The following is a 27,969-nucleotide window of genomic DNA, read 5'->3' on the forward strand; positions in this document are numbered from 1 at the left end:
CGTGCTGTACATCGTCTCTGACTCGACGCCGGTCTCTTCACACTGTCCACAGTCAGTCGTATCGCGGACACAGAAGCGCTGGATTCAAGTGCTTGACCCTGTTGTCCGTGGCTCTGACAGCGGCAGTTCTTCCAGGTAAGAAAAACAAAAAACAAAATATTGATTTGTTGATGATTGTAGCTGTTCGAAAGTGTGCAACTAGTGTTTCCTTGTTCGTCTTTTTTGCAGCGAGTCGGATTGTTGATGTGGCAACTTAATGTATTCATGCTTGGTAACACAAAGCTACGCTTTAACATGATAACTTGCCTTTTTTCCAGCGCTTTGAAGCAACAGGTATAGACGAATAAAGTGAAAGGAAGTCGAGTCACAGTAACCCTGATAACACTGGCAACAGTGCTGTATTGTCCATAAAGCTGTCAGTCAGCGGGACTGCTGAGGCAACATGAAAGATTAATGAACGCCAGCTAGCTAAATGTTAGCTAACTAGTTAACTAACGCTAACAGACCCTTCTGTCCCGCATCTCTCAAGTACTTCCGTTTTTTGTCTGTTAGTTAAAGCGTGACTCCAGATAACTCAATGTTATTTGACTCCTTTATTTCGGATTCTTTGAGTTTCACGTGAAAGCAATGTGCAAAGTAGCACCCCGTTAACTTAAAATAGGCCTCCCTTATTCATTAAAAAAACAAAAAAAAGATAACAAGCATATGGATTAAATCAGAGGCGGAGGCAGGCATTTGATACACCCGGGGCTTAGCCCTAAAGGGTAGTATGCATGTGGGATTTGGAGGGGGGCGGTTAGAAATGACTGAAAGATTAATAGACTCTGTTTTGAGTTTTGTTAAAAAAAGAATGACTTCATATAGCAAAAAATATATATCACATATGCAGGACACCTTATACTAGGTTTTTAATTAGGCAGCAAGGCAGAACAAAATCAGGGCTGTATCAAGACACGAGGACTAAACCCCAATTCAACCAGACCCAGAACAGATCCGGAATTAAAACAGGACTACAACAGTTCAAAATCAGGACTACTTAGGACTTAACCAAGACAGAACCAGAATCAGAACTAGATGATAGTAGCACTAAAAATCATCATAGACCTGCACTACACTTATTTTTTAATTCTACACTATTAGTACACTATTTAGATTCAGAAAAGTTTATATAATTATTTAGCCTTGTTGTGCAAACAAGCCTGCAGAACTTAATAAATACAGAATTTGAAAAAATAACAAACCTAAAAAGAAACACTTGGTACGAGATACATGAGTACCGATGATACTTTTAGTAAACAACCATTTGACTAACATGTGTTTCTCACCTGCTCTTGTTCCCTCTCTGTTCTGACCTCATTCTCCATCTCCCTCTCTGTTCCTCTCTCTCCCTCTCTGTTCCTCTCTCTCCCTCTCTGTTCCTCTCTCTCCCTCTCTGTTCCTCTCTCTCCCTCTCTCTGTTCCTCTCTCTCCCTCTCTCCCTCTCTGTTCCTCTCTCTCCCTCTCTGTTCCTCTCTCTCCCTCTCTGTTCCTCTCTCTCCCTCTCTCCCTCTCTGTTCCTCTCTCTCCCTCTTTGTGCTGACAATCAAGCCAAACACCAACATCATCAAATATACAGTTGAAACCAGATATTTACATACTCTTCAGATAAAAACACAAACACTTTTTTAACTGTAACATCAAATCAGACTAAATGTTTATTTTTTTAGATTGATAAATATAAAAAACATATTTGTTAACTTTCTATCTGTATTTCTTAATTATAAATGGCACCAAATTGTATTCCAAATTGAGTCACACTTATGGAGCTCCACAATTCTTTTCCTGGTGTTTTGGTTGACATCTCTCGATTTTCCCATTTCAAAGAAACAGCCTCTGTGTTTTGCCTTATATGCATCCACAGCTGTGCCACCAATTTACTCACATGGACTCTACTAACCTATCAGAAGCTTCTTCAGTTCAGAATGGAATCATCTGGAGTTTTCTTATTAATTAACAATAAACTTAGTGTATATGTACTCCTAAATTTGATGAAAGTGATAAAAAATAGACAGCTCTGTCTCTCTTTATTCTGACATTTAACTAATTCAAAAGATATTTCAATATTCATTTATCCAAAACAAAACAAGTTTACTCTAAACTGATGTTGTACACTAAAAAAATGTTTTTGTATTTTCCATAAAGTGTATGTAAATATCTGGCTTCAACTGTGACTATACTGCTGTATATTGAAATTCCTCTTGTTTTTCATAGAAATATACTAAACAACATTCAAAACATAATATATAAAATAACATTACCGGAGTTTTTTCTTTGAAAGAAGCCCCTTATGTCCATTCTTGTATATCAGTACATTACTGAAACCGATTTATTTAGCCGTGGAGGGAAACAACTGAAAATATGAAATAAACACACATGTAAGCTAAGACTCTCTAAAGAAACAGCATTGTTGTTGTTCGGCTTTTCATTTTGCCTTTTGTTGATTCACTTGAAGAGCAAGTAACGTAATATGGGTTAAGTGATCCGTTTCTTTCGTGATACAACGTCATATTTACATTATTTGTACAGTACGAATGATTTGCTTTGGTACCTGGTCAAACTTCAGTTCTCCTCTGTTTGCCTGGCTGCGCTTCTCCAACAGCGCACTCGCAGGCAGCAGCTCCCCCCGCCCCCTCGCTCAGTGTCTGAGCTCAGATCATACCAATATTAGGGGGGATTTAAGCACAGTCGTAAATTCCCACAGTGTGCACTATGTGCTTCGAATATTGTGTGTAGTTTTTGTTTTATACAGTTGTCAGCCAGGCATCTAACTATGAAAAAATTACACTCCAAAAGACCCCGGGCTTATGAAAAAACAACCCGGGCTTAAGCCCAGTAAGCCACCCTCCCCGCTCCGCCACTGGATTAAATATAAGTGTATGTATGCCGAAACATCCAGTAGACATCCCCCCCCCAACCCTAAAATGCAGTCATACTGAGTTATGTCATACTTCTGTTTTTAAGATCACCTAAAAAAGGGGCCATTCCAGGAAACCTTTAGGTGGGCTCAGCCTCTGATCATAATGCCCATGCGTAAAAGTGCCTTGCAGTAATATTAATTGAATATCTTGTTTGCAAAGGTAGTCGACCATTTTTAAATTTGCAAACCGTAATTTAGGTGGTTACACATTACAGTCTTGCCTTAAAACAGTCTCATTAGTTGAATGACCTATTGCAGTTTTTAAGTATAATTCAGAATGAATAATCACAGATTTCAGTATAATACATTGGTTTTATGGTGAACTCTTTAGTTATTGAACCCAGAGCAAAGGATCAGCTATGTTTACCAGACACTGTTTCAGTCTCCTAACCACATGCAGTAGAGGTAGTCCACCAAATCATCAAGAATTTAAAGCAGCATTACTCCATACTGACTGATCCATATTCATTTACAGCAAAATTCAAACTGAATAAAGGCTGCTGCTGGCCAGTGACATGTAACATCCATTTGACTTGAAGTCACCTGGAACTGTAGCTGTGCTGTAAACAAATAATGAAGCCAAGTGTGACCAGAATAAGAACAGCAATCTTCAATATGCTGAAATAATAAAGTACACAAGCTCGCTGGCTGGTAACTAGCAATAAGCCAGAGGACTGATGGCTTGGGAGGCTCATTAATATAGCTCATCACTAGCTTAATATTCATTAAGTAATTTAGAGAGCAAATATGCATAAGCATATTTCCTTCGGGATTAATAAAGTATTCTGATTCATACACTTTCTAAGTGACAATGATGCCCTGCATTTGCAAACCAGTTTGCACTTTTGCTCTGTTTCAGGCAAAGTGTAGATCTGCACCACTGATTTGTGCGATGAAATTTTGTCTTTGTCTTTTTTCTGCTGCAGCAACCAAAGTCTGATTTATTAATGACAAACCAGCACTAGATGCATCATGACATCAAGAACACTGGACAGTTAAATGTGTTTTCATTCTGTCCTAGTACTACATCTATGTGACAGACAGATGTGGTTGTCTGGTGTAAATTCACATCAAGCGAGTGGACGTGGTGTTTTCAGCGCCCGCACACGCTGTCCAGTTAGCCTGAACCGCTTGGAGTATTTCCAGCAGAGACAACACATCTGATGCACCGCTCAAATTGATTCTCCTGAAACAGTCCGGAGCTTGTGCCAGAATGGCTCAGCTGTGCTTTCGTGAGGTGTCCATTCATCAGCGTTTGTTTCATATGGGCAAATGTATTATATCTGTGAATTTCATGACATAAAGGGTGGAAAACCTTTATCTGCTGATATGTTTGAAATATTTGAAATGTTGTGAAGCACAAGGAGAAACAAGTTTATTGCATGAAACTTTCAGGGATGTCAGGCAAAGGTAAAGATAATGTTTGACATGGATTCCCTGGCTCTGTGTCCAGATTGCAGGGGATTGGACTTGGTCTGGATGGCTGACGGACAGGGGCGCAGCAGACCAATCACATGATCACATGACAAGATGCTGGCTCGTAACCGCTTCCTCCTCCTGGTGGTGGTAGGTGGAGCAGCACTGGCCATCCTCAGCCTGAGCCTCCAGTTCTGTAAGTATGGTGTCTTTGAAGTGTGATGTCTGATTTTTAAAGGTCATTCATGTAATGAGTGAAGTGAGTGATTTGTTTTTTTTTTTTTTGGAGGCGTCGGGATCATGGACCGTTTTTTTTTTTTTTAAATTTATTTTGAACTCTTGTTGCTATTAAAGAAACACTGAGGTATAAACTAGTGTTTTTTTCTGCTATTTCCTCTTAAGTTGCTTCTGTTATTTTTTTTCTTCTGCTTGTGGTTTTGTCTTCACACATGCATATCCTGTCATTGCTGTCCCATTCAGGAGACCCCATTTGTATCTAAACAAAGCAGAATCCCCCATTGACTCTCTATTAATAACCAGCAGCACCAGTGGCCCTCTGTCGATGCTCTGTCGCCCTCACATCTGCTGTGGAATGTCTAGGTGAACTCAGTTGTGTCTTTTCTCAATCAAGTCATTGTTCAGCATCCCCTTCAGGTATTGTCTAGATAGCATATCCCGGCCGGCCGCAGTGAATGCAAGGAAACCACCGCTCTGTAAAAGGAGACAAGCTTGCCCCGCTCTGGATGTGATTTGCAAGTCGTGCTGGTGAGAAAGGGAATATTGCTGCTTGATGAAGCAGATGGGGTGTGGTGAACAAATTGCAAAGCTGTTTTGCGCTGGCTTCATGAAAACCCCCGAAGCAGCACAAGTGTTAATAGCGACTGCAAGCTTGTGTCTGGACGAGCGTATAGGATTAGACTGCCATAAATCACACTCACAGGATTATGCTGGTATTTTGGACTTTAAAATCTTCTGAGCTGTCCTTCATCAGCTGTTTTAACATTTTGTCCTCGTATAAAAAAAAAAGTCAAGTGTAAGATGGGGTGCTGAAATGACTGCATTTACTGCTCCTTTATTATTCCTCATATTTTGCCTTGAATGACACAAATTTGCAGTTTAATCTTTTGGAAAATAATGCAAGAGCAAGCTGGCTGTGACTCTTGCTCATCTAGTGATTGCACTTTGGGGCCTTAAATCCAGACTGTTTTTCTGTGCCTCTCTCCCCTTCTCGCACATAATAAGAAGTGGTTGAGCATGTTGGAGGAAGCTGCTGTGTAAGTTAATATTAGTGCCATGCTATCAGTCTCATGCTTGTCTCCTAGACTGTAATATTCTAGTTTGTAAAAGTGCCAGACACCCCTCTATAACTCAAAGTGTATTTAAAAATGTTAGAAAGTGGAGATGGCCTAATATATCAGCCAATATCAGCTTTGTTGACTGTGTGTTAGCAAATGATATGACATTTAGTGTTTAGCTGAATATTTTTTATAATGGTCATTTCATTTTGTTTTCTAAACTAAACAAGCAAAAAGACACTTTTTTTCTTTTTAAAGGTACAGTGAGTAATTTGCTGAGGTTCTTTGATAGACAAAAAGAATGTTGTAAGCATAAATATACATTGATTAATGTGTCTTCCAACAAACTGATGCATTCTTATTAACTTATATTTTCAATAGAATAATTCTATAGGAGCGGTCACCAGTTTGTGGAAACCACCATGTTGCTCAACCATCTGGAATACAGTAACTCAGTTGGATATCAAAGTTCCCCCTAATCTGGTTTTATTTATGTGGTTAGAGACCGGGCACATGCATAATACGCCTTTTAATTAATTCAAAGGTTTAATATTTGTACATGTATAATTTTCTCATTATGTCTTTTTCCATGTCCTCATCATCTGCCTCCTTCACTGCTTTCTCTCCTTCCTCATGTCCAATTCATCCTCTCTACCTCAAGCTTCATCTCTTGAACTGAACTCAGAACTCGTAACACATGAAAACGTACATCAACATACTTGCTTATTTTGTCATAATTACATACGGTCAGCAGATTGGGCATGTGGCCCTCCTGTCTCTGGACGCCTGACAACAAGCCAGCTAAACAACAATAACAACTGCTTATAGGCTAACATGACGCCAGCTAATATTAGGCTTGAGTGTCCTAAAATCACACGTATCTTCTGATAAACAGTTTGACCACATTCTCACATCGTATGATACTTTATGCATTAAGTGTCACTAAGATTTTACACAGTGTACATTTAATATTGGGATCAGCCCAGAATTTCACATTCATGGCGTCCTCATTACTTGATATCGTCCTTTTCATTAACGGTATTAAATTCTCTGGTGTCTTAGCTAAGAGATAGTTCTTGTGGCTTATCAGGACTTGAATTTCAGTGTGGGATTGCAGATGTGACCCACAATTCAGTCAGTCAATGCAGGCAATTCCTACACCCAGCTACATCGATCTAATAATGTTCAGCCCAACGTTTATACTAGTGCAGAACAGCTGGCCAGAAGCAGTGCAGAGGTAAATCGACATTCGTCTTGGACAACACTTGGCACACATGAGTATCAGGTCTCTGCTTTTTGATACATTCTTGCTACCTTCAAAGATCTGAACATGAAGGAATACAAACATGGACTCACTGCAGGAGTCTCACTGAAGGTCAAGTCAGCAACTTAAATCCACAAACTCCTCAGATAGCTAACTAGAACTATTAAGATCAATCAGCAGTCTAAAGTATGTCAGGCTAACTGGTTTACCAGCATATCCATGGCTTAGTCTTATAGCAGTCAAATGAATGGTTGAATTTGTAAACTATACAGTGCTATGGTGCTTGTGCAGATGTGCCAGATTACTGGGAAAGAACAAAGCATGCCATGGAGACCAGAGGAAAGACAACCACCAAGACAAAGATAGACAAAGCACAAATTACAGCAGCGTTATAGTTGGGAGGAGTGCAGCAAAACACAGTCTGGGAAAAAAAAAGACCTGTAGTTAAGCTCACAAGTAGCAATCCTCCCAAGAGCACTGTTTATGTTTAAAACTGCCCTCACAAACCTTTTTTTGATCAGTAATACTGCTGAGGAAAAGTTGCTGTCATCATTTATTCATCACAAATAGAAAAAGAATTGAGCCATTATCCAGAAAAAGCATGGTAGGAAAGCATGAGGGATTTTCTCCTCATGTTTAATAGATGGACAGCTTCTGTTTTTGTTCCACTTTTCTGCTATTGCTCGGTAGCCTGTTCATCTGCTCCAGTGCTGCTCTTCCTTCTTACCCCCAGCCTGCTTTTAAGAAAAAGCCCATCCTTATTTTTATTGTTGTTTGTTGACCATTACGGTGAGAGACAGAGTGACCGAGGATTATTGATGAGTAAATGAGCCTGTCTGGCTCCAGACTACCTCAAATTAAAACCAATACATGCTTTAGAGCAGGGCAGGCAAAGGTAGGGGAAGGGACTGACAGGGAACTCCCAGAGGACGGTGATGACAGTGTTCTGGGGCACTCCAGAGAACTGAGAGTAATCTATTTTGAGATGTAAGCAGCGAAAGTAAAAGTGATGCAGAACTTTGTGAGAGTCAAGCACTTCTAGAGTGTCAGATTCTGTGAGAGAGGACTGCCATGGGAGGATATAAAAGAAGAAGAAAGGCAGGTTGTCTGTGAGGTTTACACAACGATAAAAGCAAGTCCCATAAGTATACCCTTCAAACAAAGTGCTGTTTGGACAGATCAAAAAAGACCAAAAGCTTCTTTTCAGTGTTTTAACAGGCACGGGCATCACTTAACTTTTTTTTTTTTTTTTTTTTTTTTTACTTTGGAAATGATAATCTACCAATGAGTGTCCTTAAGTATTTAATAGGCATACCTCCAAGCACATGTCAAATTCCTCTCTCCACATTTCTCACATTCCTTCCCTTGCAGTCACTACCAGCGACAGTGATGGTGTCTGAGCAAAATCTGGATATGCTTTTGAGCTACCAGTACATGCAGTGAAAGTGCTATGGAAAAAAAATCTTGTGGAAGGGATTGTACTCAACGGCCCACTTGGCTTTCTGAACATTTCTGAACAGCTGATTCTGCTCTTTAATTTCTGTGGCCATTGAAGTTCCACTTAAGAAACTACACCTTCATCCAGCGTCTATAATTAAAGCATTGTCTATCTTTTTGTTCTTTTTATATTTATTCTCCAAATAATTATTTTCCAGCCATTATTAGCCCAAATGTGCAACAAGAATTGTGTCATTTCAGTCCATTTCCAGAGTTGCTGGAGCAAAGCTCACCAAAGCAGGAAACAGTCTCCATCGTTCATGAGTCTTAGTGTGGTTTTCAACACCATCAATCTCGGTATCCTCTTAGCTGGAAACCAGCTGAAAAAATATGTGGTCTGGCTCTCGTTTAGAAATGTTAGAACTGCTAGCCTACATCTTAATTCTTTAAGGTTAAATATGGTGTGGCTCAAGGCTCTGTTCGTGGTCTTCTGTTTTTCTTGCACTATATAAAAGCGTTGCCCTTTTGCTATGGTAACCTGCTGATCATCATTCCCTGAGAAGGAAAACAGAACAAATAGAGTGGAAGTCATGGCTGTATGAATACAGTTGCATTACCTTTTGTGGTGTAAGAAAAGCTTGCAAAAAAGTAAAAGTCTTTCTTCTGCTGGAAATCATAATTGAAATGCAACCTCCCCAAAACAAACATCAGTAATGGAGTCGGTAATTAAACATTACTAACAGCAGCATCTGCAAAGCTCGCACTTTTATTAGTAGACCAAAGAATGCTGTTAGCAACATTGTCATTTTTATCATCATGTAAAGAAGTTTCCCATAGACAGTTTATCTCTTCACCTGCACATTTTATGAATGAAGCCTGTATGAAGCGATACCATCTCTGTGATATCACATGCACATTACACTATGACTGAACACAATGCAGCTAAAGTTTCGGACCATATCATTTGCATCCACATGATGATATCTTACAGTATGGGCATCTCTGGAGACACACATTCCACACTTTTCTTCTGCTTATTCTAGACACAGTTGGTTTTCAGAGGCTCTGTTATTGGTTTATAACAAGTGACGCCCTCCAGAGCTGAAAAATGAAGGTAACGCAGAAGAAAAAATAAAAGCAAGTTAACAGACTTGGCCTCTTTGAATAGTTTTCCCCTTTATAACAGCTTGTTCACCTGCCCTTTATGTTCATTATTGTCAATTGGTTATAGGCTTTCAACATGTATTATAAAGAAGTCATTGGATATGACCACAAGGTGCGTAACTGAATGTATCTATAGACGTCTGGGGGGCATATAGACGCTGGCTTTTTATGCCAAAGTACAACAATTGTTACAGCAAAAGTCACTCTATCCTAGAGTGTATCCTACCCGAGTGTCCAAAACACCCAGCATTGATAGACCGTGGACAGAGTAGGCATCATTCCTCTGTAGCAGGAATGTCAAACTGCTTTTACATTACCCACTTTAATCTTAAGTGGGTCAGCCCAGTGAAACTTCCCTTTCTGTCATTCTACAGAGGTTTCTCTGCAATTTAATCCTAGTGATGTGTTAATATAAGATAGTAGTATATACATGTTATAAAATATAGACTGAAAAAACAGGAACTTTTATGTCATTTAATTGTTTATTTATTACTTTGGTGTACTATGGTCATCCGAGCGGTTTTTATAAGTAGGAGAAGCTGTAACACTTGTGAAAATACAGTAAAAAGTGTCAAATGTTTGCCCTCATTCACATTTTTCAAAGCAGTCCAGTCTTTGTCAGGCCAATTCTGGCCCCCAGGCCTTATGTTTGACTCCCATCTTCTATAGGCTGTTAAATACCCCAATTCTTTCATCTTTGGGCTGAAGGAAGAACAACACTCGGTGTATAAATACTCAATCAACAATCTCTTTATTCCATACAACACTTTGAGCATCCGAACGGGAGATGTGGACAGGAGGGTGTCCGCCAGATCTTGAAGTGTCTGACAGTTTCTCACATTCTTATAGCTTCAGCTTCCCTCCAAAGTCATAAAACCTAAACATCCACATTCTTTCTCTCTCAGTGAGCCTAAGTTATGACCTTGGCTTCCTGTGCAGTATGTTCTGTTCTTTTCTAATCAGACAAATAAGGCCATGATTCTCTGAAAACAGTATTTCTTATAAATCAGCAGTATAATGCATCATAAAACAATGTAATTCATTCACAATAAATCAGCAGTCTAATGTAATACAAATCAGTCTAATAAATCTAATAGTTGTCACCTTCTTCTAAGTCAAGAGTTAAATGCAACCTAAAACTACATAATGATTTCAGTCTTTAATTAGGGGTATAACGTGGCATAAGATAATATAATAATCTCACAAGGCTCAACTGAGACCAGCCTTTACTGATAGTAAGAGCCCATCAAATACAGGTGTTGCCCTTAAAAACATTCATTACATTGGGTGGATAGAAAATACGGAACATACGGATGTGGTGTTTGTGAGTGTTTGCTGTGGGGTTGTTTAGTCGCTTGAAGTAAAACAGGCTGATGTATTTTGATGAGATTGGATTTCAGAGTAAGAGTCAGCTTGCTGCAAATGCATGACAAACAACATTTAGACGGGTATTGAAAATATGACTTTAGAGAAGATGTTCAGCCTTTCCTGCCAACATTCAGACGCTATTACTCATCCTCAACAAAACAGCTCAAAACACTGCAGAGCACGATACGAATAGACCTAGTGTAGTATAGATATGCATTAAAGACAAATTGTGGTGCAGCCTACATTTTTAATGCAAAGCTATTCAACTGTCAAGCATACTAAATTAAATGGCTTCACTAATTATTAAAGTGGCCTGTTGTAGACTAACTGTCTGCACTGTTCAGACATATTAGCTGGAAGATAGAATGAGAATATTCCCTCACTCTATCCATCAGCTTTCTCTAGTGCTTATTTTATGCCAGGATGTATGAGCTGAAATGCATCCCAGCATGCATTTGGCAAAATGAAGGCTTCTGGAACGGTGCCAGACTGTCATAGGCGTAGCACACTGACAGATTACCACGCTTTATATTACCTGTGTGTTTCATATGGTTTATGACCTGGGGGGCTTTTTGCCCATGTGTTAACACACTTAAGGAAGAGTAAAAATTGCCACAGGTGCTGCAGTTATTGTCCTGTGAAGTCAAAGTAGTCCAATCTCAGTGAGTAGTATACATTACATGTGATTTTTATCATAAATTGTAAATACATAAATCAGAGTCTTGTGCATGCATAGCCTAATTTTTTTCTGGTAAATCTTTTAACCATGCAGATTCATTTAGAGCTTTTGAACTGTGACGGTCATAAAAATCATCCAGCAAATCATCAGTGTGGTTCAGTTGCTAGGACATGGCAGCTGTGCATGGCATGCTAATGGCATAACCTAAGTACAAAACTAAGCTGATTAGGTTGTTGGTATTGATGTTTAATGTAGATGCTGCAGACATGGACATGCATTTTGTCCTGCAGCCCTGAACTCTTTCTAGGATTTAGCTGACAGAGGTGGATGTAAGAGATCAAATGAGGTATCCTGATGATTTTGATGATTGGCCTTAGGGTCTTGCATCCCCAAGGCCAGCTAAACCAGACCGTAGGTGGAGTAGAAACCTAACACTCATATTTGCATTTAACTATGATTTAGCATTTCCATGTTTTCTCTTTGTTTTCTCCAGATGGTTCAGTTTCCACTAACATTTATATAATGATTCTAACCAAAGAGCTGCTGTGCCACCCTAATGACAAAATAAATCCGACCAGATACCGGGTATTAAAAGACTCAGATCTATATCGGGGGCAATCAGGAGCTTATGGGCGCTTTTGCTGTAACACTGACCATTAGTGATTAATGAAATGCGAACCACGAGGATGTTAATCTGTTTCGTCCCGGTGGATTGTTTGTAAAGCCGCATAGCGCTGCCTCCTCCAGCTGTGAATGATTTCATTCTTGATGAGCTTTTCTGTTACGAGTTGTTCCATTCGCGTTCACTAGACATAAGGTGAGGATGCAACAAGTCCTGGCTGCCTGCAGCTGCTCGTTATGTCTGTACTATGAGTCAATATTTGCTCCATCTTTTCCACTGGGCTTTGGTTACAGCAGTGCTGACAGTACAGTGTGCTCTCAAGTTGGGTACTATAAGTGGGCACCCACCTTCTTAATTTGAGGCCAAGCCACATGCTCTGAGTATCTTTATACTTCCATAATCGCAGCGGTGCTCGACTTGACACAGATGTGTTTGTGTGCATTTCTGAGGCAGAGCCGCCTGTTTGCCTTGAGGTAAAAATCAGGCTGCGTGTTTATAATGATGGCCTCACACATACTCAGAGGTGGGAGAATTAACAGGGCAGACTGTTTAGCTTTGAGTTTGTGAGTCAGGATGCATGAATGTTTGCATGCTGTCACCTTTGCTGAAAACACTCAGGTAGCCCTCTTCTCAGGTCTGATGGAGGTGGAAGGATACTTGGAAGGCATGTTAATCGAGCCACATTTAGCATGTCTGCATGAATTTGTTGTCCCGTGTGCGTAATGCTCTGTTTGCCGTTTCTGTGTATGCACGTGACAGTGTCGGGCAGGGAGTAACAAAAGCCCCATTGTGGAGGCAACTGTGACTGAACTGGCCTCCAAACGTTTGGTTTGTCCAGGCAGACTTGTGTGTGTGTGTGTGTATGTGTGTGTGTGTGTGTGTGTTTGTTGCTGGGAGGTGGTGGTGGAGGGGGGATAGCAGTGTATGGGGCACAGTGAGTGGAGGAGGACAAGTTATGGTAATGAATGAGCTCCAGTGTGTGCAGTCAGACCTCGAGCTACTGAACGGTCGTCAAAATGCTCTCCACTCGTGTCGCTCAGCTTGTCGTTTTTCTCATTTGTGGTGAGTTTATGTCCAAATTCAAAACTTTTCATGAAGACTTTCATTTTTTATTTACCAAGACAAAGACATCAGGCTTTGTCTTGGTAAATAACTGTTCTTAGATGTTCTTGCTTGTTCTATGTTCTAAAAGTCTACCAGCTTTTCTAGTATTTGTGTACTACAATTCTTGATTATCATGACAAACCTGTTAAGAAGCATTGACAAACACCTGTGACAGGTTGTGCTTTACGTACATCAGCTGCACAGATTGTGTGTGATAATATTGTTGTGCTGCTGAGGGAGATGTGAGATATGGCTCCATTCAGCTACTTTTACTAAAAGCAGAGCTGTTTGTCTCACTTTTTAAATATTTATTGAATGAACTATTGTGTTTTCCTTTTGATATTATTTACTTCTAAACCTGACTGAGTGGAAAACTCATAATGCACATGGACCAAAGTAAAACAGAAAAAAAGGGATTTAAAAGATACTGATGTTGCGAGTCAGAGTTTGGATCCTAAAAGCAAAAGCTCAGGCGCTTTAAAACAGCAGCCAAAGCTCACATTTGAATAGCTGGAAGCAGCAACAGTCTGGGTCTTTCCAATTGATAAATGCCTTTAAAGGATTATTTAAATCAGGTTAAAGTAATAGGCAAGATTTAATTTTGCATATATGCACAATGGTTACATTGATGGGCCATGAGGATATTTACTGTCCTTTCAGAGCGTTAGAAAGTATGGAGTCTTTCACAGACGGCTCACAATGCATGTGGCAGTTAAACAAATGGAAAACATGATCCTTGGAGCAAAAGTGCAAGGCAGTTCATTTGTGTAGTACATTTCAATAAAGTGGAAATTCAGAGGGCTTTCTCAGGGTTTAAAGGTATTATGGTAAAATATAAAGCAGGCATAAGTCAATCTGAAGTTACTCTATAAAAAATGGTGTAAATACTAGTGTGAAGTACAAACAGAAGTAAATATTTGAGCAAACTGTGCGGTCTTGATGAGCCCCGCTGGAGACAAGGCGCTGTGTAACATTATTTACACTTTGTTGTTGTTTTCAGTCATTTCACTCTGAGAAATAAAAACTCATTAGGTCTTTTATGATGAGGCAGACAGTGGGCCTCTCTTTTTCTTCTCTGCAGCAGGATGAAATGTTTACACAGTTGACTTGCCAGCCTGGATTTTGTGTGTGTGTGTGTGTGTGTGTGTGTGTGGGTTCAGCCTCTTTTTCTTCAGGGTTGGATCCGTTTAAATGATCCTTCCAGTTCCCACTGCCGCTCCGCTCTCTTTGGACCATTTCTCCTCGGGTTCACAGGTCAGCCAGTGCCTAGGCAACACTGTGGTGGCAGTGAGGGGGTTTTAGGATACAGAGCTGTTGACATGGAGATGAACTGAGATGGAAATGATTTTCTCAGATGTCTGTGTCTCGCTACTCCATTATTTTGTGGTTTTACTTTTCTCCTCTATTTACCATTAGATGAAAACCTTTTGAAACTTGTGCTGCCAGGTTTTAGACTCCATCTTATTATTATTACTATTATAAGAAGGTACCATGATGGCACCGTGTTCAGCACTATATATTTCCCTGTCAGCTGGCAGGACCAGTTTACTGTTGTGAGCATAATTGATATCATAAAGTTGGCTTTACAAGAAATACCCACATCCTGCAGGGACCCACGTAAGCATGTCCACCCCAGCTACTGCCAAAAATATAGATCCAGTCAAAAATATAGATCCAAAAATAGAATCCAGTTTTATGGAAAACACTTGAAATGTTGTACACACATTAATGAAATGGTAAAGTCCCATGTTGATCCCTGGGCAGAAGACAAAACAGTACTATTTAGAGTTCTAAGCCAGTGAAGCTGCTCACTATGATGCTTTAGATTGATGTTTTTTAGTTTTCCTAATTCTTTCATTTCTCTTTCTACCTTTACTTTTAACTTAAAAAACATATTTATACTGTATTTCTACCTGTTCTCATGCCACTTTGTTTCTCCACAGTGAACCTGATCCCCACCACACCGATAGTGGAGGAGCGCCCTTTCCATGCTCCGGATGGAGGTATCGGGGTGGCTGTGGGGAAGAGCAGAAAGCGAGTGTTCCCACAGCCTCACACCCAGGAGCCCAACCCCATATTTGAGGCTTATGGGTACTGCAACATTCCCAACCGCACTGAACAGGCCTGGGAGGGTGAGACCTGCACAGTGACACAAAAAAAACCAAACTTAATGCTGTGTGTGATTGTGAGTTTGGTTATATGAGAGACATATTCTTGAGGCCGACTCTCTCTTTGCATGAGTCAGTAGCAGATTTGATGGACAGCACAAAAAATGCTTAATTTAGTAATAATGTCAGCTTTAGTGTGTCAGCGCACGAGGGATGTGTTATTTTTGGAGACGTCACTTCTCCTGGACTGCATCATCTGTAATGCTGCAGCTCCATCTCACTACAGCACAGCTCTGTTTCTAGCCTGAGGCAACCATACAAATATCCTGCACTGCTTGAGATGAGTTACACAAGCAACCGCTAATTTACTGCGTGGTAGTTTCTCTCACCGGAGGAAAATAAATCACGTTCATCATTTAGATTTATTAGACCACCTGTCATAAGAACAAGAAATAATAAATCTTTTTTTTTTTTTTTTTTTAAATCTCCCCAAAAACTTGTTTAAAACAAGAACATACGTTGTTATTCATTAGGTACATAACAGACACTTGACAATCACTAAATACTGATTTTCCTGTTTGGTATGCAAGTAAATAAGTGTAATTTTGCATCTTAATCAAAAATTAATGTTCTTTTTTATATTTTTCTTTTTTCCACACATACCTGTGGATCGACCATTACGGAAACATAAAAAGTATTTTTGCTACTTATAATTGTGTTGATTTATAGCATCTGTGGCATAAAGCTAGATTTGACAGACTCTGGGCATCCAAAGTTATTGACATGCGCAGTGGTGGTTTTTTTGTTTTTAGGTGGTGTAATGTTCCCAAGGACACACACTCATTTCCCTGCATCTCCTATCTTCTGATTTGACTTTTAAATAACTCACTTACACTCACAGTCATGCACTCACAGTCAGTGCTCCAATTTCTTTGATGTGTCTCATGTTGCTGCCAACTCCAGCCTTAGTTGATGCCCCGAGCAGAGCACTTTTGCTTCAAATTGTCTCAAATCTTGTGATATTTTTTGTATAGTTTTTTACATTTGCAAATGTGCACTATATGCTAACTATCTCTGCCTTCCATTTGGTACTAGGTTAAAACAGTGAATTTATGAGAACTTTAAAACTGAAAATATTTCTCCCTTGTGTGTCAGAATGAGTACATGTTGGACTATATAACAAAAACAACTGAGTGATAGTTGGGGAAACAGCTCTGTGGAGATTGCCAGAAACTCTACGGGAGATAATTCGATGTACTTGTTGCTAAGAGTCACACTTTGTAAAGTGATTGCATTGTTGATAGAAAGAAATGAACATACCTGCTCTAATTTCTTATCATCATATGCCTGCTACATCCTAATCTAACCACAGTCTTGATGCTTGGATAAGTAATCTGATATCTGCTAACAAAAGGGAGAATAATGGTGAATAATAAAGTGGTGCCTTTTTCCACCGCATGCATTGGAACATTGCTGAAGATGGTCTCCTCTGACAGGTCACAGTCCTGCTGACTACAAGCTGCTGTCTGTCCATGTGATGATTCGCCATGGTGATCGCTATCCGCTTTATTCCATTCCCAAGACCAAGCGACCCGCCATTGACTGCACCCTGTCCACTAGCAGGTACACCCACGTTTCCCATTAGATGAACAAATACAACCTGCAGCATTTTTCATTAATCACATTCTTATTCTAACATGATGCTACAATAAACCTCAAGAAATGTTTTCTGGACTGATCTAAAAGTGTAGCGGAAGCTTATTAGTGTGGTGTTTTACTCTTTTAACAGAAGGGCAAGAGCATGAGTGGCATAGCTAAAGTGTTACATTGGTTTCTACAGTGTGAAAATGAAGGCTTTGTGCCCACTGTTTTAATTAAACCAGATCGGAGAATAGTGCTTCCTTAGCAGTAACTATCTCCCAGCTATGAACTCTGGCCCCCTTTTGTCTAATGGTTGGCAGGAAGACCTGATGGGAAGTGGGAGAGAGTGAGACACCAATTACTGAACCAGGCTTTGATATCCTCCTACAAAAACTGCTGGCTAGATAACAGCTGTCAGAAAATGAGCTCAATGAGAAAGCAGCTTTAGATTCTTTTTGTGTGATGTTCAAGAGCCTCACAGCAATTAATTTGCATCACACTTGGTAAATCAGGACCTGTATAAGCATTAAACATATGAATACCCCAGACAGTCGCTTGGTTTTCCAGCGATTGCAGGCGGCAGGACAGAAACTCCCTATAGAAATGCGTGGAAGCACGCACACATACACACACACACACACACAGAAATTAATATTGTTATCTTCCTTTATTCATTATGCTCCATTCTCCAGACTTTACAGTGTGTCTGCTCTTCCCGGCTCTGCAGCTCAGTCAAGAGGGGCTAGACAAGACTTCCTGATAGGAAGTTATTAAAAGCCAGCTTGCCCCTGTGCTTGAGCTTCAGAAGAGGTCTGCTTCTGTGTGGTTGTGTTCACTTCAGTTATTGCAAATGCACGTTGCTATGGCAGTTTTTCTTGTTATTCGGTCAGATGGGTTTTGTGCACTCACACTCTGTGGGATTTTGGACCATATGGTCAATAAATTCTCTGTGACCGGTCCTGTGTTTGGGCTGTGTACCTGGCTTCAGATTCAGTCACTTCTTAACTTAATTCTGCACCAAGCTTTAAAGCAGCAACATCAGCTCTGCACATCTGGACAGTGCAGGCCACATGCCAATCTCTCAGGCTGAAACAAATGGTTGCATTTCAGATCAGTTAGTTGCAGCTGATATGCAATGAACATTTGATTATTAAATATAAAGTGTCACTCTGGTTTTAGGTGGTTTATGATCAAGTACCTGCAGGAATAGAATAGAATAGAATAGAATGCCTTTATTGTGACTATACGGTTGTACAATGAGATACAGAATAACAGCGTTCCCATCAGGCGGAGTGGCAATTTGTTTTTAGTGCTTATTACTGAATATTGACTTTTTGCTTTGTCTTTAATAAAGTAGTTCTCTACTTAGATTGTATTTTTACCAAATAAGTTCATTCACAAAGATATGTAGAGCCACATATATCAGCCAATATTTGTTATTTGATTATATATTTATTTGTTATTTTTATTTGTGTCTAAAGTGAAATTTAAAATGAGTAAAGAAGAGATGGAGGAAACACCCTTCCACAGGTTATTGGAGTTTGTCCTTCAGAGGCAGGACTTCCCTGTTGGCAACTCTACAAAATCAACAACCAGCTGATCTAAGCAGAGTCGGGCAGAGCATAAACCGTAATCCATGACTAGTTGTGACAAGTATTTTAAAAGTAAAAATATATTTAAAAAGCCTTGTCATATCATGTCACATCATCTTAGTAATATGGCCATGCCCATAGCAAAGCTGGCTGTGGTGGGGCGTGGCCTGCGGGGCCGTGCAGGGAGGGCGGACGCACCTGCACGGCATCCTTAATCACGTCCACCAAGTTTAAAAACACGAGGACTCAGGGGTTGCGGGTGGTGGTGTGAGGTGTTGTAAATAAAATGTCTCAAAACGCTGATCCCTGGACCCGCCGTGCCTTATTCGCACCACACTGGTGCCGAAACCCAGGAGGCGGCATGGTGGATCCTTACCAGAGCCAGGGAAGGGAGGAGCTGGCTCAGATGGTGGTCGAAATAGCGGCCACCCAGCGGGAGCAGGCGGTGGAGGTGCGTCGCCAACAGGAAGAGCTGCGGAAGGAGAGCGAACGCCACCTGGGGAAGATGGCGGAGCTGGCAGCGCTGCTCCAGGCCTGGGCGACCTCGACGCCGCCACCCCCACCGGGGTATACTGACGGTGGTAAAGCGGTGGAGGCATCTCGGCAGCCGAAGGTGGTGGACGAGTCACGCGGGGGTCCGAGCCTGCCGGAGGAGGAGGAACAGCCCAGGAGGAGCCGCTCCAATCGGAGGTGGAGGACGAGGCGGGCGAGGGTCTGCGCCGGCTGGAGGGAGAGGAGCCGCGGGTGGTGACGGAGGAGCCACGCGAGGGGCTGCTTGAGGCGGCGGCAGCGGAGGCGGCGCCCGAGGAGCCGCTCCAGCCGGGAGAGGCAGCGGCGGAGGCGGCGCCCGAGGAGCCGCGGGATAAGTCGGAGGTGCCCGTGCAAGGGGAGTCCGCGCCACCGGAGCCCTAGGTCGGCGGGCGGAGCAGAGCGGCCTCGCCTCCACCAGAGGCCGGCGTGTGGTGTGGTTCGGCGTGCTGGATGCCTGCCCAGCTGCCCATGAGCCCTGGCTCAAGGTCACGCCGGCTGCGCCGCTGCTTGCCACATGGGTGGCCTCCGGTCCATCTCCGGGGCTGCCATTGGATACGTGGGCGACCACCAGAACAGACACCTCCCTCTCGCTAGGCCAGGGCCCGGGGGTGCCGACGGTCCGGGCTGATCCCCTCTCCCGCTCGCGGTGGGGGGAGTAGGTTCGGCCGGATGGCTCCCCGGCCTCAGTTGGGCGATGGGGGTATGTGGTGGGGCGTGGCCTGCAGGGCCGTGCAGGGAGGGCGGACGCACCTGCACGGCATCCTTAATCACGTCCACCAAGTTTAAAAACACAAGGACTCAGGGATTGCGGGTGGTGGTGTGAGGTCTTGTAAATAAAATGTCTCAAAACGCTGATCCCTGGACCCGCCGTGCCTTATTCACACCACACTGGCATATAGCAGCAGATTTTGGATTTGATGCGTTGTCTTCTTGTTTGGTGTTGAACTGCCTTCACTGTGGAAGAATTTAGTGTTATTTGTATTCAAGACTCAACTTGCTAAATATCTCAAATTGCGCCACTACCCTGACTTCCGTTCATTGTTAGTCCAACCGTCTGCAGTGGTACAGTACACAGTGAAACGTTCCTCTAAGACCACGGTGCTACATATGACATATAACAGACAGTCAACACAGGACTACATAAAGTGCAATGTTCAAAAATTGCAAAAAACCCCCCAAAGATGGTGCAACACCAGACAGAACAGAGCGATACAGACACAAGACAGTGCAGTCACAACAGTGCAATTAGAAATGTGCAAAAGCCTGTGTATTGTGCAAAAACTCACAATACTCAGTCTTGTACTATAATACTACTACCAACACGGAAGTGTCCCATTATCTTCGTGTTTATCGGTCTGAGAGCATCCCCACTCTTCTTGTTTTGCTGCTGACCAACTGGTCCTGACTCTTCCTGTCTCTTCCTGTCTCATTACATCACGTCACATTCTCCCTGCCGGCTGCAGTGCTGTGCGTTTTGCTGTTTTGAGGTCCTCTGTATCATTCAGTTTCACCCCTCTGAGTGGATCTCTCTTGATTTTTCTCCACCTCCAGTCTTGGATTGCAGATGGTTAGTCCTTCTGATCTTGTGAGCTGCTGTGAGCTGCAGGACCACTCTAAGCAGGAGGATGACTGGTTCTTTGCTACAGAATCATCAAAGCTACTTTGCAAATACATATTCACAGAGGAGCAACTAAAAAACAGAAAAGGTTTCACGCACTGCATGTATACATACCAGCAGACTGAGATAGAAGCTCTTTAAATGTAAAGTTATGTACAGAGAAGCCTGCACAAAACTGCCTGGTTCTTATCTTCGCCCAGTGTGATATAGCAGCCAGTGACAACACTTTACAGGCCCAGGAACAACTTCTTATGGATGCAGTGCTTCTCTCTTATGTCCATAATTCCACGGTGCCGCTCAGGCTGCCCAGGAACACCACAGAATATGATAAAGTCCAGCATGTGAAACCTGATAAGCTGAGAATGGACAGGTTTCCTAACCATGCTGAGTTTGCTGATAACAACCCTTTGATTGAGAGTGGGCATTATTTAAAAGGTCTAGGCTACAATAATATGAGTTTCCTCAGTTTTATTTATGCAGGATTACTTTGTGGGGAAATAGATCGTGCTGTGCAAAGTTCAGCACTATAAGGGGCATTTTAATGCTTATATATTTTTAGCTGAACCATCAACTTGCTCTTCTGTCGCCACACATTTTGGATCTCTGTCAGTGCCATCCCCGTTAATATCCTGTGTAAACACTCACCTCTTTTCATTTTTGGCTGTAACTAAATGATCATCATGACAGTGTGTTTCATTTTTGATGGCCATGTTTTCAGTGTCAGTCCTCAGTCTATTTAGTCCCAACTGAAATATCTCATCTGTTAAAGATTTATGAATAAATACTCCATCCATCCATTTGCTTCCGCTTATCCTTTTCAGGGTTGTGGGGTGCGCTGGAGCCTATCCCAGCTGTCTTAGGGCCAGAGGCGGGGTACAGGTCGTCAGTCTGTCGCAGAGCTAACACGTAGACACAGAAAACCATTCGCACTCATAGTCACGCTAACATTTTCTCACGTTTACAACATGGTTTAAATTAAAACCATGTTGTAAACATGACATTTTTATGGCTGAATTTTGGGATTTTTAACCTAAGAGGTCATGGGGATTGATCCACTTGTGAAGCAAACTCCAACTTCAGCTTGGTTTCAGGGGGTTGGTGGACACTTCCTTGTTGGCTTCGGTCCCAAACATTGCTGCTTGGTTGGTCACCACTTCAAAATTCTTTTCAGGTGTAGATCTCAGAAAGATTCATAACCTAGCTGAAATGCATTTGTGTTTGTCTGTTGTGTGTCTTGGTTTATTCTGGTAATAACATAGGTAGTTCTGTTTTTATTTAGACCAGCATGTAATTACAGGGATCTCAACTAGCATATGCCCAGGGCAGGATCCTTACAGAGAGCTCAGCAGTGTGTGTCCTTGTGTGTGTGCACGTCTGTGTGTGTACCCTGGCACCAGCTTGTCGACCCACTGTCTCCGTCTGTGGTTAACTGAGCTCTTTCATCAGGGAACATCTCTTCTCTTCTTCTTCTGCTTTTTCTTCTTCTACCAATGCAGTCTTTGTCCAGGTTTTTGTCTCCCTGAACCAGTCATCCGATTTGCTTTCATCCCAGCTTTGACCACACCATCTCATTCCCTTTTTTATTTACCCCACCCCCTCCTCTCATGCTACCTCTTCTTTCCTCATCTCTCCATCCAGCCACACTAATCTTTCCCTCCATCCCATTCAGTGATAATAATCCCTGCTTAATGTAATTGGGCTGCATAATCTTTGGTTAGCAACAATCAGCCTAATAGACAGCCTGGCTGGCTCTTTGTCTGCACTAGTGTCCCCATCCGCTGACATCCAGTCTCCCAGTGTAGCCAATTAAAATGCGAATTGTCTCAAACTCCCTAAAGCAAAGTCATCAGTTGATGGCACCGAACTGGAGCACTTGTGGGCACTGAATAGCACATATTCAGTGTCGTTTAAGGGAGCATTAACTTGTGATAATGCAGAGAAAGGTTTGGTTAAATGGTGACAACAGCTGCTGATGCAGCATGATAGGAAAAGGCAATAATGATTAAAAAACTAAGAGTTTAATGCTGTGAAGCCTTTGTTTTGGCATAAAAAGCACAAACTACCCATTGTCATCATGCAATTGTCCTTTGTAATGTAGCTGCTGGCTGTAGAGCTGCGTCACAACAATCACAGGCATGATTTAAGGGTGATGACGGCTCTGTCTGCGTGTGTGTTGTTGTTGTTTTTTCCTAAAACGGCTCATTCCTGAACCAGTATGTAATCACTATGGAAACTGTGTATGTGCGCATGACCCGTTTTAATCTGAGTGAACTGAACTGCAGCTCCCTCAGATTTGTTATATTGAACTGTAATCTTCAATCATCTCTAATCTACTACAACTTGGATTGCTCCTCTCGCTGCCCTCATCCCTACGTGTTTGTGCGTGCTTGTATACGTGCTTGAGTGGGTGTTAGGCTTTGTGCATGTGTACATGTGTGCATTTCTCCCAAGGCAACAAATTCTTTCATCTTTTTATATCTCCATTTCCCGTATTGCCTCCCACACATATTGAACAGTGCTGCTGCTGCAGAGCAGTGTTGTGCGGGAGAGACACCTGGTGGTGAATGTGGGGAGTGGCACCACATGCTGTGACTGATGATTATTTTCGTTACAGGTTATCTTATCAGCTTTGTTAAGATTTCTAAGAGGGCAAATGACAATTTCATCATTTTTTTCATACCCCAGTGTGATGTTATAAGATTATGTAAATTGTATAATACAAAAACATCCTCACATTTTGGAAGCACGCTGTACATTTTTTTAAAAATATAATGCAAACATAATACTGGCAGGGCCTGGTTTGAATGCACCATCCTTTCTGTGTGGAGCTTGCATTTGTTCCCCATTTCTGAGTGGGCTTTCTCTGGGTACTCTAGGTTCCTAACATGCAGTTAGTGGGGTTAGGTGTGAATGTGAGTGTGAATGGTTGTCTGTCTCTCTGTTGGCCCTGTGTGGCAGTCTGTCCATGGTGTGGATCTGACTTGAATAAGTGTAAGAGGATGGATAATGCTAACAGGCTTCATAAAAATTGTAAAGCCTCAATACATAGACTTAAGTGATGCATTGGCTTGCTGTTTTAGCTTTACTGCACACCAAGAAGATCCTTGGTTTGAATTCACTGGCCCTCTGGGACTGTGTGGAGTCTGCATGTTCTCCTTATGGCAGCTTTGGTTCTCTTGGGTCCACAGGGAGACTCCCACAGTCCAAAGACGCGTTAGGTTAACTGGTGATTCTAAATTAGCCGTAGATGTGTGTTGGTCCTGTGGTAGACTGGCAACCTGTCCAGAGTGTACTTAACCTTTTGTCCCATGACACCTGAGGGAGACCCTGTGACTGTGAATTTGATAAGGAGAACAATGATGGATGTTTCAGCTTTACGAGTGTTTCATGTTTTGAGGGGAAAAAAGCATTATTATATAAATACCTTTCTTTAGTTATTGTATTATTCCTATTAATTTATTAACAAGGGGTGGGGGAAAAAATAGATACTGTGTAGTATCGTGATATTTTGTTTGCCAATAATGTATCGATACAGGGACAGCAGAAATCGATATTTTCTGACTTCAGAGCATGTTGATCCTTTTTCTGAGCAAGAATCCTGACATTCCTTCACTGTCCAAATGTGTTTAACTTTTTTTATGGCAGCAATAAACATGACAGTTTACTTATTTTAATTTAAGACATGTTTTATTTTAATTAAGTTTAAAACTTTTTTATTTAATGTAAAATTATATTTTGTTTTAATTTACTTTCAAATTCTTCAGTTGCTGAAGGGGCTGCATAGTTTCCACAAATTGCATAGTTCAGAATAGCTATAATTGTACCAGATGGTTGCATTCAGTTAAGTTGGACTAGACTGTAATACAAACCGTTCAGTTTGTCAACAATAAAACTGACTGAAATGAGAGAAAGACTCAGTGTGAGACTTTGATATTAGATAAAACAAATATTGATGAAGTTTATGTACAGAATCTGAATATCGCAAAATATTTTAAAAAATTGCAATGATATTGTATTGTGCGTTAAGTATTGTGATAATATCCTATTGTGGGATGTATGGTGATTCCCACCTCTATTATTAACCTTGGGGATTTTATAAACAATTCATTATGTAAGTCAGATTTTCCATTAAGATTTAAAAGGGAGTATTTGTATTAGTTTTTATGCATTTAAAATCTTTTTGAGTGGACAACAAACATAAGCAGGATTAAAAGGAGCAAACATCATGTTAGCAAAAAGGTTAGACACTCAGGGGTCACACAGCTGCCTGCCAGTGGTTAAAGCTGAAATATGAACAGGAAGTTCTGTTGAAAGGTTAGAAGCAGTTTAGAGAGTTAACGTTTGCCTTTGCAATGCTGCGTTATATAGTGTAATGACATGAGCTAAAGGTTATTCCATGTGTGGATCTACTGGATGACTTTTTTTTTTTAAAGCAGCTTTAGTAAGAAAACGCTGAGTAAATGTTTAAGATTGAGCACAGTTTAATTAATTAGTCCTGACAAATAGTGCTGTACACATTTGCTTGGTAAGTGGAAGGTTGCTGGTTCAGTTCCAGCTGGAGACACAAATCCCCTGTGGGGCTGTGTCAGGAAGGGCATCCAAACATGCAGCACTGCGGCGACCCCTTGTGGCAGCAGCCGAAAGTACCTATAAACAGAACTATTTGAAACAAGTAATCACATTCAAATACTCCACTACTGTTTGTCAGCCTTTACTGAACTTGATTCGGGTATTGTGTAGAGTTGCTGAGAATGGAGCTCTGCCTGGTTATTTAGATGTTACATTAAAGTCACTTATGATTGAAAATATTATGATTAGTTGGAAATATTGTAATTGGACATCTTAAAATTATTTAAACTCATTTATCATCATTTGTCAACTGTGACACTTCTGATCAATTTAACGATGTCTTTAAAATCAAAAAGCTGATCTCTGTTCAGAAACAAAGAGCAGCTTTCAAGCTGTCACATATTTCATCTGTGTGGGGAAACCACATCCACCTGAGCAGCAACGCAGGCTTAAGTTTGTGTTATGTGAACATGAGACCATGGATTACATCTTTAACCCCTCTTGTCTTTTCTTCTAACCCTCAGGAAACCCTCCCACCCCCTGCTGGACTCCTTCATCCATCACATGGGCCTGGGGGGTCGCGGCCACTGGGAGTCACCTCTGGGCTCGGTTCCTCGTCTGCCCAGCCACAGTGCCTGTGAGATGGGAGAACTCACGCAGACAGGTGACATGAACAGATGAACCGAACCCTTACAGACATTGTTATGTGTTGAGTACTCACATAATTTATTCTACATCATTCATGCCACATTTCATTTTCCCATCGTTGTCCAGGTGTGGTGCAGCACCTTCGCAATGGGCAGCTCCTCCACCACGCCTACAAACAACACAATCTCTTCCCTTCTGATTGGTCGCCCCGTCAGATCTGGGTGGAGACCACAGGGAAGAGTCGCACTCTTCAGAGCGGGCTGGCCTTCCTCTACGGTTTCCTTCCGGACTTTGATTGGACGAAGCTGACCGTGCGTCACCAGTGGAGCACGCTGTTCTGCAGCTCGGCCTGCGACTGCCCTGCCAGGAACAGGTACCTGGAGGAGGAGCAGAGGAGGCAGTATCAGCTCAGAGCGGCCGATACTGAACTGGAGAGAACTTACATGGATATGGCACGAACTTTGGGTCTTCCCACTCGGCAGCTCCGAGCTGCAAACCCCATAGACTCCCTGCTGTGCCACCTGTGCCATGGCCTTTCGTTCCCATGTGTTCCCATAGGGGATAGTGGCGCCGGCGGATGCCTGACTATGGAACAGTTTGCCGTGATCCGACGGCAGCAGCTGGACGATGAGGTGGACCGGAGGAGAGCGGGGCTGTACCACAAATACGCCATCCTGGCGATGTATCCCTACCTCAACCGAACCGCTGCCAAGATGGAGCGGATCGCTAAGAGCAGCGAGGCTGGTCGTCAGCCTCGATCCGGGGGCGAGGAGGTCTTCACTCTCTCTTCAGCCCATGATGTCACAGTGGCTCCATTGCTAAGTGCCCTGGGTCTCGAAGAAGCCCGGTTCCCAAGGTTTGCAGCAAGAATTGTCTTTGAACTGTGGAAAAGTCCCCCGACGATACAAGGCCAAGTAAAAAAGAGAGGTGGAAAAGGTGAGAAGTCAAAGGCCAAATACAGCGAAACATTCATCCGGGTGCTGTACAACGGCGAGGACGTGACATTTCACACCACCTTCTGTCGCCCACACGACCGCCAGGTCAGCCAGCCTCTCTGCCCTCTGAAAAATTTCCTGTCTTTTGTTAGGAGAGACATGTTCAGCGTTGTCAATGCCACCTCCTACAAGGAGGCCTGCTACAGGCGCCCTGGTTGACAGACGGAGAGGAGGGCGACTGAGTAAAGCTTGATGGCAGATGGTTGTACTTTCATTTAGAACCTGTTTTGAAGACGGCGTACTCTTACTCTGCTCGTAGCGTCTCCACATTTTATAACATAGTCCTTTACATTTCTGAGCATGAAGTGTGACACAATCACACACAACATGACCTTCACTTTATAACCTTTGTACAAGCGTACGATCATTTTATAAGGATCTGTTCTCAACTCTATCTGTACAACACAAACAATTCAAGGGAAGTTGAACAGCACTCAGCCACTTTATTCCAACATTCCACGACAACTTGAAACTGCAACATTTCATTATTTCCAAATGCCTGTAAGAAAGAGGAATATCGAAGCTGGAAATACTATGATGGGAATATTTTGTGTATAATAATGTATTTTAGTCAAAACTTTGGTCTAGTTTGAGCTGTAGAACTCAAGATGACCAAGTTTTGTTTTAACATTTAATCTTTGCAGCAGGCTTTGTTTTTAGCAGTAACATTCTCACACGTTGCCGTGCGTCTTTTTATTCTTGGTTTCATTCAAATTGTTTGCGGTACTCTAATAGTGACAGTTTGGTGCTATTAGTAATCACGCTCCTCTTCTCATTTTGGTCTTTCTGAGGCTAATAAACGTTTTTCCGAACAGACGTACGTTACTGTAAAACAGTAAAATAAATGCCGCCGTGTTTTAATGCTCTGTTCTCTTAATGTTTTTTTTTTTTCTTTTTTCAGCTATGACCCATTAGGTTTGGATTTTGAATACTGAATAAACAAATCTTACTGATCTTACTTT

At 41.9% G+C, this 27,969-nt stretch overlaps 1 protein-coding gene across 2 annotated transcripts; it reads left to right on the forward strand.

Moving 5' to 3' along the window:
- pxylp1 (2-phosphoxylose phosphatase 1) lies at positions 1-27,969 on the forward strand. 2 transcript variants are annotated; one of them, XM_085130474.1, is made up of 6 exons: positions 1-135; positions 4,410-4,568; positions 15,249-15,437; positions 16,910-17,036; positions 25,889-26,028; positions 26,139-27,968. In XM_085130474.1, the coding sequence occupies exons 2-6, from the start codon at positions 4,487-4,489 to the stop codon at positions 27,164-27,166; spliced, it is 1,566 nt and encodes a 521-aa protein (XP_084986600.1). In that variant the 5' UTR covers positions 1-135; positions 4,410-4,486; the 3' UTR covers positions 27,167-27,968. The 2 variants fall into 2 exon arrangements, with proteins under 2 accessions (XP_084986600.1, XP_084986601.1); XM_085130475.1 differs by lacking the exons at positions 1-135; positions 4,410-4,568 and adding an exon at positions 5,966-13,263 and having other exon boundaries at positions 26,139-27,969.

Source organism: Neolamprologus multifasciatus, chromosome 14, assembly GCF_963576455.1.
Source record: "Neolamprologus multifasciatus chromosome 14, fNeoMul1.2, whole genome shotgun sequence".
Lineage (NCBI taxonomy): Eukaryota > Metazoa > Chordata > Actinopteri > Cichliformes > Cichlidae > Neolamprologus > Neolamprologus multifasciatus.